The following is a 17,718-nucleotide window of genomic DNA, read 5'->3' as shown; positions in this document are numbered from 1 at the left end:
GTTAGTTTGAGGGCCCCCTAGACGCTCAATCATATTGCACAATATTATTGTGCGTCTGAGGAGTATGTTATGTATATTGCTCAAGTATTGAACGATAATTGTGCGTGTTGGAACTTAATTGCACTATACTGAATTATTTGTGCGTGTAGGGACAGTATTGCGCAATATTTATTAGTTTATTTAAAATCACCATGGCGAAGCGCAATGAAGACCGCGAATTTATTGTCGAATTTTTGCGTTTTGGTTCTCGTACGGTAGATAAAATATAAAACAAGTGCCAAACAGGCTTTACGCTGATTTGACATTTTTAATTCGATTACCTTCAAGTTTCAATACTTTCCAGTTTCAAGTTCACACTGGCGAATGCGGATGTTGCACAAAAATATTGCATCGTGTGTCCTAAACAGTATTGCACAATATAACATTGTACAATATTATATTGAGTAATATAATTGAGCGTCTAGGGGGCCCTTTAAGGAGCCTTCTTTCACTTTGAAGCACATTGAAGGTCGCCAAAGTAGCACGTCATATCTCGGAAATATAGTAATTTAAATCAATAAAAGTTTATTTAGTATTCAAATGCCTGCGCGTTGGCGGTGCCCTCGTGCTAATGGCGGATTCGGACCGGAAACTCCGGCAAAATGGCCGCCTAGCTTTTTGCGCCGCAGTTGTCAAAAACTTTACGAAACGTCATCAAACGACCACGGTGGAAACGTCGGCCATTTTGTCGCATTTTTGGGCCGTCCGAATTCGCTCCTAGATACACACCTGATATCTTCGAAAATTTTGGTTCAAAACCATTTCGTATATGATGTTTTATTTTTTATTCTATCCCTATTGTAAATGCACTTTCGCAACCATCACCCACGCGCCCCCATATTTGCATCCGGCGTAACTACTCGCATTTTAATGACGACATTAAAACATTTGACAGCATAATAAATACAAAATATATGTGCGGATTGCAACACCGACCGAAGTAGGCAAATATTACCCCCGCAAGTTCAACAACCCCTTTCAAAGCTATCATCCCTCCAATTTTTCACGAGGATATTCAACACAAAAAGTAATTATTATATGCTTTGCTAATATCCGATGCACCTCCACCCCTAACCACCTTCATTCCCTGTAAGTGGTACGAACAGGTTTTGTTTGTTTTAATTTTAAAAAGTTTCCATAATAGATGCAGGCGGTTAACGTGGAATAATAATAACAGGAAACGGGGGTTGTTTGGCCGGCATTTGCGGCCGTTACAAGAAGTTGTTAACAACTTTTCCGTTAATTTCACGAGCGGAACCGTGTTGGAGGGATTTGTTCTTGGGGTGGATTGATGAGCCGCTGGACTGATGGGTTATCTCTCTGTAAGTTATATTGCGAACTACAACTATTTCCCATGAAAGTTTAGAGTGAGGGAATAGTTGGGCAGATGGATGCTTGCGAAGTTTCGGCGATTTGTTTAAGAATATTCCAGTAGTTTGAGCCGGCTTAGTTGTATGTACATTGTGCCTCATCGGGTGGGTTAATTGAGAGGAGGATCATTCCATTGACAATTCTGACGATCCAAAGTTAAGGGTTAATTTTTTATTAAGTGTTCTAATCTGCTGAATTTGATTTTTCCGTAAAAATCAACAAGGGTAAAATCTGGTCGTCAGGATGGCAACCGCATATATTTGAATTGAAATCGAATTGAAAAAAACAAAGTTTCAGTTTTCTATTACCTGAAATTCTACGAGTCATATTTATAATGTTAATTGATATGTAGGAACGCTGGTTATTGCGTACTTTCAGGGGAAGGGAGAAGAGGTTATCCCTTCTTAGTTACTATAAGTTGAACGATCTCAAAAATTGTTTTTTTTTTCTATTTGCTACAGCCGCTATGCGTAGTTTAATGAGCGTAAAGATAAGGTCGTGAAAAGCAAAAACGCAGAACTTGGCGATGGCCAAAGACAGATAGGGACCGCGTTGCATTCACAAGACATTTTAGATGAATTGGACGCGATAAGAAGTATTTTTGTCCCATGAAGAGGTACCATGTTCGATCATATCTAATGCATCGCTTAAAAATTGCAAATTCGCTGCGCAAGCCCCCCCACTACTAATTAGGTTTTATCCTCTTAGAAGTAGACAATCGAAGCTGCAAATTGAGCAATTTTCAGCTCTATTTGCGCGAATTGCGTAATTGCAGCTCCTTGTGCGAGAAACAAAGGAATTAATTCCTAAACGATTTTAGAGCTTAGTTTAGAGGTGTTCAATTCAAAACTGCCACTGCATAGGATGAAAAGCTCAACTGCTCGTTTTTTTCTGAGAAATGAAATTCTCAATTGAAAATCGACAAACGTGGGTCTCTGTTGGGAGCAGCTGCAGAGCAGATTATGCACACTCGGAAGCCCTAAATTTAAATCCGAATTCGGGATTCTATTTCTATAAAACACGATTCGTTTTGCTTTTCGTTTTTTTTTTTGGTTTTGAGGAACTTTTGCGCCGACGACGATTAAACCGGATAAGATTGAAATTGATCCGTTTGGGAAACGGTTAAAAAAAACTGTAATAGGATCAAAATTGCTTTGGGGAATCGAGGTAGGGAAGCATTACGATTTTTTTTAAATAACAAAATTTAATCGTTTCGATGTGTTGAATTGTTATTAAATTACGAATTTATTCCTCATCTAAAATAACTAACGATTAAACGAGCGTTCACGACCCACAAAGATAAATTCTCATGGAGTTTACAGTGGCATTTTGATAACGGCCGGTGGGAGGTGCCCTAAAATAGTTTCCCCATCGATAACGCTAATGAAAATTCAATACGCAATTCCAAAGAAAATTGATAGACAGAAAAGGAAAGTAGCAACACCGTCGTGTAATGATCAACGGCGATGATAAATGGTGCCCAGCATAACGGTTTCTCTGCCTCCTCGGGTGAATAATTTTCCCATGGAACTATTACTGCCATAAGGCGTTTATGTCTGTTGTTAGTTGGTAATGACAGAGTTTTTCACGTGTCAGAGAGACATACGACCTCAGAGTTGAGAGCTGAATGGCCTCTATTTGCCTTTCCAACATTCTTTTCCTATTACAAAGCTCATTACTCATTCCGACCATACCCAAATTAAAAGCTTAAAAAAGCCGATTTTCAGTTTTTCATTCCACCCTAATGGAAATCGATAATAATCACCTAGAGTGGTTTTCCTATTCACAAAAGCCTGATTTGAGTTCCGAGACAAAAAGACAGTCCATGTTGCTGATTTTAATTATTGTTTATGTTTACATTGTTTATTGATAATTATTCACATATATCCATTCCTTCACTAAAATGCAAAGGTATTTTGTAAATTTGAGAGTTGATATTATTTTTGTTGCAGAATTGATGTTTAAACATGGATTTGCATTATTGGGATCGTATTTGGGAGAAAAAGGTGGAACACTTGTAGTTTGTAAATAAATATTTACCAAAATTAAATGTTGTAAATAATTAAGTGTATTTAGTGTTGTTACTGCAGTGAAACTGAGCACCTTCAATGGGTCGTGCAAGTTATTTAACACCTTCCGAACGTGCTATCATTTTAAAAATGAAAAATCCCCAACAATCCACTTCGGATATTTTTAAAAATACAGGAAGGAGTAGAAGAGTTACTTAAAATGTTCTTAAGAATCCGGAGGCCTGTAGGAAGAAGAAAATACCGTGCAGGCCGTCAGTCTTAACCAGCAGACAAAAACAGAATATTTTGAGAATTACGAGAAATTGCGCGAAAGGCTGGAGTCCAAAGAAATATAAAAAAAAATGTAAGGAGGGTCATTGATGGAGCCACACATATAACAAGAAAAGAAAAATTAAGCTAATTCCATCGCCTAGTGATAGCTGTAAGAAACTTCGCAAACAGTTTGCTCGTGACCCTATATTCATTGGAAAGCTGAAGGGATGAAAACGTCATTTTCATATTATAAAAAAAAATCGACACTGTCCGTCCTAATGGTTGGGCAAGCAATTATCACCACCCACGGAAAGACGAAAAAGTGTTTTCGAAAAGGCAACATGGTGGAGAAATTGTGTGACGGTACGGGAGGCATGTGATGTAATAACAAAAAGGAAATAGTTTTTGTTTGTGGCAAAATAAAGAGCAGACATTATTTAGCATTAACAGGTGCTGGACCAAAAAAAGTATTCAGAAGCATTATTACAGGAAAGCTTTGCTTTGCTGCAGGATAATGCCCCTGTACGCGCCGCTAAAAGGGTAAAGGGATTATTCAAAGACGAAAATTATGAAGTTCTGGAATGGCCGGCAAGGTCCCCGGATTTGAACATTATTGAAAACGTCTAGGGGCAACTTGCCAGGGCTGTTTATAAAGATTTCCGACAGTTTGAAAACAAAGAAGATTTGAAAGAAGCCGGCCAGGAACAGTGGAATAAATTATCACAAGAATATGTTCGTTGCCTCTACGACTCTCCAACAAATCGGGTGGCGACCCTACTGGAAAAGAGAGGAGCACACTAAAATAATTTTTTCATTTTTATTGTTAGCGCTTTTTTTTAGAGTTAATGAAGTTTTTCCACGAAAGTGCAAACTTTTTGTCTCACCGAAAACGGATTTTAATTCACCGTTTTATTAAAAAAAAAATAAAAAAAATATATAAGTATATATTGTCCCATTTCAACACCCTGTATCTTGGAAACAAGGCATTTGCGGACATATGTTTATTAGACATTTTTGACTCAAAATCAGTCGAGGATTACGCCTTTAAATTTTTTACACGTAGTTAAGAAACACCCTGTATATACACAATCTTTATTTCCTCAGAAATAGGCTATCGACCTGTTAGGTCTGTCGTAATACGTACGAACGAGAAAATATTTTATATTAAAAGATGTTGAAGACGAGAGAGTTTATTGATAACTACCATTTTGTTATTGTTAAAAAACTTAATATATCTAAATCTATGACATACACTAACTATTCTAAATATTTAAAAAATACAATAATAAATGGTGGTTTGCTAAAGCTTGAGATAAAACCATCTTAGCAACTAAACACCTATAAACAAACCGCCTGTCGACATTATTATAGATGAACCATTTACTAGTACGGGAGAATTAGGTAATTGAATTCCATCACTGACCTAAACAAGGTATGCCACAATACTCCCCTGCCATTGTACCACAGGTCTTCTGCCTGTGATACAATGGTAATCTTTTGGTGACTAAATACTATCACATTACATCTGGAAGTGCTCCCAAAGGGTGCTCGAAGGGAAAAGGAGGCGGGATTGTCTTGTCTGTCTCGTTAAGCAATGTGGGCTCAGTATAGTTGAGTTGTTGGTGTTCTTTTTCCATCTGTTCTGTAGTTGTCGCAGTATTTCTGTTATTCTTATCATGTTTGTGCGTTCATACAGTAATTAGTTGGGTGGGTTGTGTAACGGGTTTTCGGGAAAAAAAAAAATAATAAAAGAGAAAACTAACAAAACTGCTCATCATTTTAAATTAAAAAAAAAAAATGGATATTTGTTATCGAGTGCAAACGATCAGTTAGAAAATACACCATGGGCTATCTTTTCGTCCTTAGCTGAGATCACTTAATGCCTTATGCACTAATGCGTTTCAGAGAGTCGAAGTGAAAGTCGATCGTCCGTTTCCTAAGTCCTTATTAGTGAGGCAAACGTGCATTGACCAACGATTTAGATCGTGTACCCAACTTGTGCGAAAACCCATTCGGCAATAAAAATAATTGGCATTCACTTTCGATATTTCTGAAATATATGTTGTAAAAGCAGCAAACCACGAGATGAGATATATATAAACTTTCGATTGACATTTGTTCGACTTGATAGTAATAAGCGAAATGGTATTTTTTTCCCCTAGTTCGTGAAGCACGAACTCTGCGGCGGATTAACCTATTCTATTCCATAACAATTTTTTAATGGCCTCGAATATGTGGTCAGATGTGTATAATGACGTTTTCAATAAAATATGCCGACGAAATTAGCATGATTATATTGGTGAGGTTTGAAGGTCGCTTTTTTGCTCTTCGTCACTTTCAGCCTCTTCGAGAATAACACTTTTTGCCACGCGATCCCAGAATTTCTGGAATGTAGGACCAATTTTCTACAGGGCGCAACCCCTGGGCATCCGCTTTCATTAACGAAATTAACGACTTAAGGAAAATCAAATCAATAGATTCCCGATTTTCTCGGCATTTTCAACATTTCCCCGTGGACGGGCAAAGTTGGCGGCATTTTTTGTTCGTTTGTCTCGCTCCTCGTTACGCGTATTCCGGAGCGGCACTACGTAACGTCAAAACATTTACACAATTAACGTGCTTATTATATTAATCGCGACTCCTAAGGGGGCATTTATTACGAGGAAACGAGGTTGTGAGATAACTTTTTGTTGTGTTTAGAGGGGCTTTTCGCAACGTGGAAAATGCAGAATTAAGCATTTGCGTGGGAAAATGCACGAAATAAGCCATTGTTTCGATCTCGGGCCGGCGATAAATAATGGCTAAACGCAAATCGCGTTTCGCAATTCCTGTCTTTGTTTGCGGACCGAAGACGTAAACCCGAAGGCACGCCTCTGCGTTATAGTTGGAAAATATAAATTAACAATTTTATAGTGGATCAATAAACTCGCCGGGTTTAAACTGATCCCGGAATACTTCACACAGACCGAAAATAAATGTAATGTCTCGTTTCGGGGACATAGAGGCTTCCTCGAGTTTTATGGCTAGGCGAGACGTATTTTCGTCGATTTCGAAAATTATTAATAAAGAGAATTCTTTCATTTGGTCGTGGCACGTGACCCTACTGGGAACTCCAGAAATGATGCGATACTCGGTGGGCCCAATGGGGATGTAAGAAGGCGGGCCATTCTGACATTGCCCGTTTTATTTATGTTTCCCATTTAAAAATTTTCCAATCTACAGTGTGATTAATTGACAACGGGCCGACCGAAAACTGCACGACAAATAGTGACGATTGGAGAAAGTAGTGTGTGTTCCTGTTTCATTTCGATATCTCGATTCGTTTTCGAGAAAAATCCAATTGGCGAACGCCATGTTTAAATTTGATCATTTATAATAATCTATTAGCAACGTAGAAATTGCAAAACATATCTTACTCGTCAGCTGTAACAACATATCTTTACAAATTTTCAAGTGATTAATAATGGCAAAAAAATCGATTAAAATTTCAACTTTCAGCACCCTGTATATGTCCGAAACTATCAACTTTCGGATTATACATATTTTCTCCAATCGGCACCAATTGACCGGCGGGGTTTTCCCCTTTCGCTTGTCCCGTCGCTGATGAATCACCCTCTAGAGAGGTTTTTTCCCAATGAAGTGATCCTACGGACTGGGCCACAATACTATTATCGTGGGTTTCTATTCTGGGGCAAATTTACTTTTTACCAGCTTCTAAAATAAACAAATAGGTACAAAAGAAAGACTTCGTCATGGTTGTGGCACGTGACTGCCACTCCATCATTCCGCACACGGGAGAGAAATGTGAGAACGGCATTGGGCCAACGACAACGTGACATTTTTATCTCAAGTTGGCAACCATTATGGTAAATAAGCCACCCTGGTTCCTCCATTGTGCGTGGTTTTCCACTTTTCCCCGATATTGTTTGGCTTATTTTGTTACGCCCCAGTTTTCGGCAAATAAACCAAAAAGGCCCGTAGACACCTCGAATCGTCTGGTATTTGAATAAAAAATGCGTATTATGGATATTTCCCGTGTAGTTTTGATACGTTTAAGGAGTATATGGGCAGGGCGATGGGGAATAGATAAAAAATAAAATATGAGGCGATTTTTTTGTTTTTTTGTTTGAGAAATACGCGCAGGGTTTTGTTAAGGGTGAGGTGTTGATATGGTCTCAAAATTAAAGAGAAAAAATACAAATCGAATGGGACTCCGAGGAATTCTTCGTCTTAACGACTCTAGTGGCAGTACCGCATGCCATTGTTCTCCTTTCCAAATGAAACGGCAATTAAAGCAACACGTCTGTTTTAATTCCCCGATTTGCACACAAAAGGTCTCATTAGCTACCTTTTTTTCTTTGTTGCATACGATGGGTGCTTTAACCAGCTAGATAAACTGCCTTCAGCGTAAAATGTGAAATTTGATCCTGTAGACTGCGCCAAAGTATATGGAAATACTAAAGCGAAATTGCCATTTCAGTCGTTCTAGGACTGCGCCAAAATTCAGGTTGAATGCGTCAAGCTTGATGATTTTTTTTTTAACTTTTTTAAAATTAATTCACGTAGCTGATGAATTGTAGAGTTTGGACTTAATAAGGGGATCGTGCCGTGGTTCGATGATACTCCTCCGATCCGCCTTTTTCGGATAATTCGACGATTTTTCTGCTTGGTAATTTTGAAACATTGCGCGATTTATTTCTCGATTTTCCACAAACTTTCCTCCTCTTTTAGTCTTGATAGGCAAAATCTATCATCGCATCCATTCGACTGCGCCAAAACGGGACATTCCCCCGTAGTCGCTCCGCGATAAATCTCCGATATAATAAATTAGCCGTGCGTGAAATATGGACCGAAAATTTCAATAAAGAAATATAACGACCGTTGGGAAAACAACCCCATAAATTAGTTCGCCATTATCGGATAAACAGTTCGTTACTAATGGACTCGATTTGTCAGGCAAGGGATAACGAGAAGACAAAACGCTGCTTCTTTCGGATTTATCAACCGGAAAGTTGATGAGGAGTTTCGGGAGTTATTCTTACATATAGTACTGTGGGAGTTTGTTTGAGAATAACGGCGGTAAAGCGTGGAATAACGGACAATACACGTAAACTTTAATAGTCGCAAATGAGAGTGCAGCCCATCTTTCGAATTGCAGTTTCCGCGTTACGTGTATTCGTTAATTCGAACATAAAACTAAATTGCTTCAAATCTAAAAAGACACAAGAGCTCTTATAGAGCACTCTAACACCGTCATATTTTATCTCGGGCACGAAAATAGGTGTAAGTACCTGGCATACATCTAATTTTATACGGGCTGGTGTCGCGGCCATATGCAAGTGCGACGCTTCGTACCCCATAAACTCGAGTGATTTGTGTCCGGTCTACTTGCCCTGGCGTTTTATAAGCGATTCCATGAAATAATGGACTTAAAAAGATGATAATGTGTCGTTTATTTTAAATAAAACCGGCGAGATTTAAGTTTTAAAGTGTCGCGATGGAGGTGAAGATTGAGGGGGGCCTGCGCGTATAAAAGTGCTGCGAACAGGACGATCTCGTTTTGACGGACTTATATAGGGTGGCCCATAAACAATGGTAAATTTGCCTTGCAGGGGAGCAGCTTGTGTCCGTCGTGCGGGACCTCGAAAGTATTTTTTTTTTGCAAAATCATCCGTGAGTCACGTAGTTTTTGGTTCGCGGACTTGCGACTAGTCGCAAGGGGGTTTGAGTACAATAAATCGACTTATGTCTTGTATTTAACCATATCGAAGTTAAACTAAAAATCTTTTTCACGTTTTGGAAATTGCAGACAAATTAAAAAAAAATTGAAATTCGCACTGATGTGGGCCATTCTCTGCAGGGCGCCTCGGTAGCTGCGCTACAAGGCGATATCTCCATTGTAGAGACGCTCGAAAGCGTTTTGGGCACAAATTGTTTGGTTTCATGAAACGTTTTGTGCGGTGGGGCTCCGCTGTTTTTACTACTACCGGTCATACCGGAGGTCGGTGCCCACTGCCTTACTTCAAGCGGAGCACCCTGTATATATATTTTTTTCAGACTCCGCACGTAAAATTAATTAAATCATTATTAGGTCTCCTCGTTTCTGGAGCTCACGTTTAGATGTCCCGTGCGATTTTTGGCGGTGTAGAGCTCAGAAGCACCCCAGTAACGTCGTTTACATTCTCCTTATGCTACTAACATGATTAACCGTTCTCAATCCAATTCGCAAGTTTTAGTAAATAATAACAAGTCCAAATATCGTTGCCGGCGTTGCAACCAATACGGCCGGTTTTGGGCATGAGAGCGCAGCGTGGTAGTGGTGGTCACCTGCTCAGTCGTTGCCATGGAAATCGAATTTGGTTTCGAATTATAAATAAAATAGTTGTGAAATGTGCAGGTGGAAGTTTCACTGAAAATTAGTGTTTAGCTACTTTACGTCATTTCAATTTTATCATTTTTCTTTTAAGGACGGTCATCCAAATTCCATAGAACTCGCTATGTGTAGTCGAAAATTTGACATTTTGCGGAAATGACGTGTTCTCCGTAGCCAAAAATTGCATGCGGCATTTAAATGTAAAGTCTGGGAATGGGGAGGCCTAACAACCATTTAATCATTTTAATGTCTAGAATTTTAAAATGCAAAAATATGGAGGACGTTCAACTTGAAACGAGAAACTTGACATTGACCTCCAGTATGACCGGTAGTAAGAAAAACAGTAAAGACCCATCGCGTAATGCGTTTTCATCAAACCAAACCAACAATTTGTCCCAAAAAAAATTTCAAGTATTTCCAACCGTGACGGAGATATCGCCTTGTGACAGAGTTAACGAGACGCCCTGTATAAGGTGTGCTTTCGACACCGCCGACAGGACCGCAGAATAGAGTATAAACAGTAACATACACCTTAAACAACCGAGTCAATAACCCTGTAGATTTTATCTGATTTTTTTTTTTCTTAACATTTCTTGACCTCTGTTTCGGAGGTACGCCTCAGTTCTGTCTTCGTTTTTTTCCTTCGGAATAACGAATGGGCGCAGTCGATGGGGTCGCTCAGTGGTTTAAACCTAAGGGCGGAATTTCCCAGGTTGTAAACGAGCCTCGGCATTTTTAAATCTCATTCCTGGCACAGTCCCTTGGATCCCATATTTGCAACTCAGCCCACTAGTCCAATCAATACCACTGCAAATCGCTTTAAAATGAACACAAAAACCTCTTTTAAAGCCCCTTAAGCTTGTTCTTCGAACACGGGAAAGACTGCATGCGTAATCAGCAAGACATAAGCGTTTTTCTCTGGTGGGCATTATTACTGATCCTTGGTACACAATGCATTTAAATATAAACGAGCTCTACGTGCCTCTTTGAAAAACAGTGGATTACCGAAACGGTGAGTGGTTAATTTCTCCAAATTAAAACCTCGAGGCGAGCAGAATCTCTTATTTAGACAGCACTACGTCAGAAATGAGAAATTTTAACAAAACTTTTCGAAACTTCTAAAGTAGGAAAGTTTCCTCCGGATTTCCGACGTCCACGGAGTTTTAGTTTAAAAACGACGCCATTTCTCGGTGGTTTGATGCCGACGATTCAAACTTACGACGAGCATATGTCACGATTTCCAATCGGCTCTAGTGAATAACCCTTGACCTTAGATCAAGCTATGCGTAACTGCCGAGGATCGCTTTAATTGAACGCATTACACCTGAGATTATACAGGAAGTGACTGTCAGTATTGAAATGAGCTTACTGGATCTAGCATACACTCGAGTGTACGCTGTTGGTTTCCTCTAATCGGTTTGCAAAGCACAAAAGACCAAGTCGACCAGAAATTGAATAGGAGATGAGTTTTTGTCAGATTATTGTTGGCAGCGTTAATTAAAATCGAGATTAAAATGGGGAAGTCGAGTGATAATCGAAATCCTTAAATGTTTTTGGCGCAGTCCGTAGGATCGCCCGATGCTTAGACCGACTTCGAGACGCTTAAAGACGGGACAATTTTCCAGATTTTAATCAAAAATGTTCGTTTTTTCTAGGTCAATTTATCGCCAGTCGGTTAGGACGTTTCTCCAACCGTTTCATACCGGGTGCTCGCGCCTTTCTCCCAGCTTAACCCAATTCGCACTTTTTTTTTTCTTAAATTTCCAAACTCCTCGCGGCCGCGCTCCAGAGATGGACGCCCTGCGATTATGAAGACCCCCACGGTGCTCGTCCATTGATAATTTTAACGGCAACCGAAATGAATTTCCACTAATCAGAAATATAGGTTAATCACTGCACTGTTGCCGTTGCGGCCGTCAGATAAGATTATTTTGGGGGCATATAATGTAAACTTCCATAGATACGTAAGTTGTGCATTCACGTTTCGTTGGTTCAAATGCGGGAATAATCTAACGGGGCGCCCCCTGCGACTGTAAATTAAAACACTCTACGCTGCGGATAATTTAGTTTGCATGTGTTTCTTGTTGAAATTTATGCAAAACCTTATTTTTGTTACACGGATAGGTATATCAGGTAAATCTATATTTTGCCGGAGTTGGGCATTTAAAGAACGTTCAATTATAATTTTAAGATATATAACGTAAATTACGGTGCGCTGAAGTGACTAAGAGAATACACTAAAAATGGTAAGAGCGAAGGAGTTGAAGGGAGCGTAGACGAAGATCTTAACAGAGATATAGCAAAAAACGCAGAGCTCACTTCGTCAAGGGGCTCTTAATATCCATTAGGCAAAGAGAGCGCTTTCACTTCCGAACAGAATTCTTCCGAGTAAATTGTCACCTGAAAAGCATACCACAGGCGTCAATAACCATTATTTTATTATTATTTATTATTGATATTGTTATATGAGTATTTCTCACCACATTGACAAGAGCTCATGAAGAGCCCCACATCAAGCATGGCCCTTCGTACAGGAGGCGAGCTTTATGTTATAAACCACGCCCACTCCCATGACGTCGGCCTCTACTCCATGAGCCCATAAGCTGCGAGGTCCATACCCGCTACTACTATCAACAAACGCACAACTAACACCCAATACATAAATACTCGAACTGGTGCAGGCTCATTCCAAATGGCTTTCTATGCGGCCTAAAATTCTCAGTGCCCTTCAGGGGGCTTTTGGGTTAAATTCCTAAACCACAATAATGTCGGCCACCTACTCAAATTTCAATGCAAGTCGCGCTACGGGACTTGAAAAAGTTCTGAGCTGGTTTTCGGCATTTGTTTTCTCTGTCGCATTAAACATTCAAAATACATATTGAAATGTCTACGAGGGCAGTCCGAGAAGTACCAGAACTGACGCGTTCAAGGAGATTTTTCTGCTAAGAGTCTGTCTATATTACAAAGACGTAACCTTCAAAAGTTCATGTCTGAAGTTCGAAGGACTGCGTTGGTTTGTTGTTTTTCGGGAGCCATTTTTAGTGAAGGCTTTTAGTCATTTGTGAACATGGGAAAAATTGCTAATCGATACGTGAACCGATACTTTAATTTGAAAAATCTTGGTCTTTGCCACATCAAGGGGGAGTTAGACTCTGACATGGGGGAATCTGAACCTTCGATAAAAACTGTCAAATGTTGGGTTGAAGAGTTTGAACGCGGTCGCATGAGCTGCCAAGACGAACTGCCCAGAGGTCGACTCGGTGAGTTGGTCGTTCCGAAAGTTGCGGTGAAAATCTACAAAGAGCGACCGCATTTGGCGAAAAAGGAAATCTTATTTCATCAAGACAACGTGCCAGGCCGCACGTCGGTCATCGCGATGACCAAAATCGATCAATATGGTTTCGAACTTTTTCCTCGCCCTCCCCACGCGTCAGATTTAGCCCCCTCGGATTATTTTCGATTTTCAAATTCTTAAAAATGGCTCGTTAGAGGGAAATTTTCTAATAGTGAAGAGGTGAAGTCCGAGGTTGGTGCATGCTTTGAAACACTCGAAACTTCTTACTATAAACAGGGCATAAGAGCCATAGGAAATCGCTGGGAAGAGTGTGTCGACCTGAAAGGAGACCACGTTGAAAAATTATGTAACATTTTTCAAAATTTTGTTTTCTTAACTGTTAGGTTTAGGTACTTTTGGGACTGTCCTCGTAGCTGCAAAAAACACTTTCGCTTAGCTCTAATATTCGCACGAGGGTTCGAAGTCTTAAGAGGCGTCTACCTCCACATGCGCCCTCAAGGTAAATTCCCGGAACCTGAGGGACTCAGCAGGTAGCCAATGATGTACGTCCACATCCTCGCTCCGTAGACGTACTTAGCCGGTTTAAAACATCAGCCGGCATGAGTAATCGTGGTCTGGCTACTTCTTTGACCCCCCGGCGCGGGTTGAAAATCCAGGAATTGACATCGATTCGATGGATGGTTGGGGTGCAGCCTTGGGCAGATTCGAATCGACTCCTGGTTTCATCAAGTGTGGTTTAACAGGGGTTGAAATTCTTGCGCGTGATGACGATATTATGTCAGAGCTGATATAACGAAATACAAATATATACTGGTGCCTTTGCATAAATATCAATATAAAATATTTAACAGTGTACTCATTTATATTCGAAAGCTGCACGATCTAATAATATTTCTGTTTATACAGGGTGTTAAGTTTTTGCTGGGCAGCATAACGTTATACTTTTTTAAACAGCTACTCATGGTGTCTTTACACCATTTAATAAAGACTTAATTTAGAAGAAAAATACATTTAAAAAAATCTTAATTGATTGCGGCGTTGCCATACTAGAGGAATTTCTTCAAAAATGCAGCATCAGAGAGGAATGATCACAAAACTGGTGTTTTTTGAACTTTGTTTTGTTAAGTTAGTAAATGAAAGTCAAAGGTATTTAAAAACTTTAAAACATTTTGTTAATCCTCCATATTTTTTTGTATTTACTAATTTAAAAAACAAATTTCAAAATTTCAAAAAACACCAATTTTGTGATCATTTCTTTCTAATGCTGCATTTCGAAAGAAATTGCTTTAGTACGGCAATCAATAGAGTTTTTTTTAAATGTATTTTTCTTCCAAACTAAGACTTCATCAAATGCAGGCGTAAAACAAACTCTTACGATGGTGATGGTGACACGGTTCCAAACCGATGGGGCCGCACTGTTAAAATCTGCTCTACGTAACGTGGCGCGTCAGATTTGAACAGTGATCTGCGCCGAAGCGCACTAAAATGGTGCGAGTCTGCGACAAGAACGGACACGATCCGGCAAGTCTCGGTAAATTAAAGAAAAACGTTTGTTTGTCCGCGTTTGTTTTGTACAGGATTGCAAATAGGTACGCTATCTGTGCGATTTTGAGTGAAGTAACCGTCGATTTTAATTGAAACGGTGTGCGCACGCGCGAAATGGACCAAAGCACATAATCGATTTTCTCCTTAAAACGTTTCGCGCCGAGCTGCACAGTTCGGCGCGTTCGGTGCGGAGTCGCATTTACTTACAGCACTTACGACATTACTTAACGACGATATTTACGAAAGTGGGCTTCAGTCAGTTGAAAGAACATAAAACGCACCGGGTATTGCTACATGCAACACCCGCGCTGGCTCACATTTGACTCTATGAATAATCCGCGAATAATTAAGCTTTCTTTGAGCTCGAGCTGTCGTCGTTTTGACCAAACAAAGTCGACCCCATAATGAGTTTCGCTCTTGCTTTAGCGGAACAATCAGGAACGCTTCAAAGGAACGTTCCCGGCATCTTTTTTCAATTTTATCCTTGACTTCTTTTCTTTCGTGGCACACGGGGATACAAACAAACCGTACGTTCGTTCTGCCATCGGTGCAGACTTTCAAGGATCGGACATTCAAATTATAAAGAGAACCCAACTGTCTCGCACATCTGAACACGACCAATTGGCATTATAAATGAGGAATTTTAGTAACGGTGAGAACCCAAGTAATAAAGGGTAATAGCTCTAGGTTTAGGTAATAAAAATGCTACTAATGCATAGTGACTCGTTTCGGAGATGGTCCAAACAAGGCGAGGTGCCTTAAGGCCTCTGTGACTCATGGTCGCGGTCGTATTACGTGCTGGTGCCCCGGGGGATCTCTCGGTTTTAGCGTCGATCGTATCAGCGGAATTTTTCACCCTCAACTAGAAATCCGAAAACAAAGTGCCTGGTCACGTCGTTAATTACCATTCTTGCATGAATGGCTGCAAGTGATACTATATCACATTCGGACATAATTCACCGTTAAAAACCTCCTTTTTGCAGCACACACACGCCAAAGAGGAAATCTTCTTTTCCGACCTCCGATAAATTCTTCTCGACCATGGTTTAGTGGGTCATCTGTCTGGGGAAAAGAGCACAGACGCCTTTTCGGTAACTGTACTCTGATGCACTTGTACGGTAGATGTGTTCTTCGTGACACAGTTGCATAACACTCAGGAAAAGCTGGTTTTTATTACCGCAGAAGAACAAATACAGGGAAGTGGGATTCGGGGCTATTTTTACGAAACAGCCTGATTTGAGTTGGTGCCAAAACGAGTTTTGTTTATGCCTTGAGGAAGTTGAGCGGAAAATTGGGTTGTTTTTGTTTACGGGAGGCCTTGTAACTTCGTGTCGGCTTAGGTTTAAAGCAGTGGATTTATATTTTGCCCATTGGCTACAATATCCACACAGTCTAGATGTGTCGCTGTTGCAGTAAATAAGAAATATGAGGGGGGAGGGAGAAACCGTCCCAGATACTTCGTCAGCTTTCGGCGGCGCATTCGCCATCATGTCCAGACATCTTTGGCTCCCGTGCGACATTATTTTTTCATCGACTTAACCGACAAATTAGCACACTCTCAGAATGATGCCCTGCTACTCACAACTGAGCGATGGTGCTAAGGGCAACCCGATGTTTATTTAGTTTCGGGGCATTATTTATCCATTGCGATCAACACATTTTCACACCGTACCACAATGTTTACTTCAAAATAATCACTTTATCCATTTTTAGCACCGGCTTACAATCGATTTCATTGCAAATGCAAATATTGGCAGGAGTTTTCGGTCAAACCTACCGGGGTGCGAATTATTACCAATAACAAATTGAGACCCATTGTGTCTACATGTTTCATCCAAACCATGATCGATTAATCTATTATTGATACTCGTCTGAACCCTATCAGAGATTTATTTTCGCATAGGTCGGACACGTGTCCTAATCCAGAAACGTGATCATATTGATTTGGCCGGACCTTTTATAAGCTTGTCCCTGTCTATATTTAAAAAGACTTTGTTCCTCGTCTTGTTAGTACCTCGGCGCTAATGACCAATCAAATTGACGCAACGAAAATTATCGCATAAATAGGACAGTGTTTACTTCCAAAAACTAGTATAGCGTGTTTGTCCAGAAACTGAGCGCTCCTGAAGCGACGAAAAAATATGTTTTTAGGTGATTCTTAGTGTAACGTCAAACATGCTGAGAGGCAAGAGTTTTGACATGTTTTTAGACGATTTTCGGATCAAGACTAAGAAAAGGGTAAGGAATATTTGCATGTATTTAACAGCCGTAATTCTCGTTAGTGGAACGAGGCTATAAATCAATCAACTCCCGATAATAAAATCACCAATTAAATTTCAGCCGCTCAGTTAACCTAATTTAGCCTTAAACAAACGCGACCTGTTCGCACTAATAGATTAATTAAATCACTAGATTTTAACTAAACCATATTGATTGCATTAAGGCCAGCATTGTGCGCCAGCACTCTTTGGTGTTAGACCATCGAAGTGCCTCATCAGCTAATTGCGTGTTTTTGACTCTCGGCCAATAAACAACAATTTAAACGCACGTTAGACAATAGAGAAAATTACAGCAACAGATGCTTAATGCTAATTATGCACTCAACAAACTGGCAGCCAAGTCTAGAAACTTCTGTGATCAGTGATTCGTTGCATTTTGTTTAAATATTTATTTTGCGTTAACAAGGCCTGGTTAGTTACTGTCTAACGCTCTTTTGCTAATTAGACTGGATGTAATGATAGCGGGACAAGATTCGAGCATGAACCGCGGACATGAAAACTGCTTTTAGTTGCTGTTTTTGTCAGTGTCAGTAT

At 40.0% G+C, this 17,718-nt stretch overlaps 1 protein-coding gene across 10 annotated transcripts in view; it reads left to right on the top strand.

The window, feature by feature from the left end:
• The window catches only part of RapGAP1 (Rap GTPase activating protein 1), a 96,230-nt gene that overhangs the window by 61,859 nt on the left and 16,653 nt on the right, over positions 1-17,718 (top strand). Inside the window, exon 1 of one of the 10 annotated variants that reach the window (XM_066283396.1) lies at positions 9,265-9,287. The exons of 8 other annotated variants lie outside the window; for them this stretch is intronic. In XM_066283396.1, the coding sequence (XP_066139493.1) occupies positions 9,285-9,287 (3 nt within the window). In that variant the 5' untranslated portion in view covers positions 9,265-9,284. Of the gene's footprint in view, positions 1-9,264; positions 9,288-16,992; positions 17,144-17,718 lie in introns of those variants that run through there. One more of the 10 variants, XM_066283393.1, reaches the window with a different exon arrangement.

This window comes from Euwallacea fornicatus, chromosome 7 (genome assembly GCF_040115645.1).
Source record: "Euwallacea fornicatus isolate EFF26 chromosome 7, ASM4011564v1, whole genome shotgun sequence".
NCBI lineage: Eukaryota > Metazoa > Arthropoda > Insecta > Coleoptera > Curculionidae > Euwallacea > Euwallacea fornicatus.
Note: the sequence above shows the minus strand (reverse complement) of the source record. Positions and strands in the feature narration are given on the sequence as shown.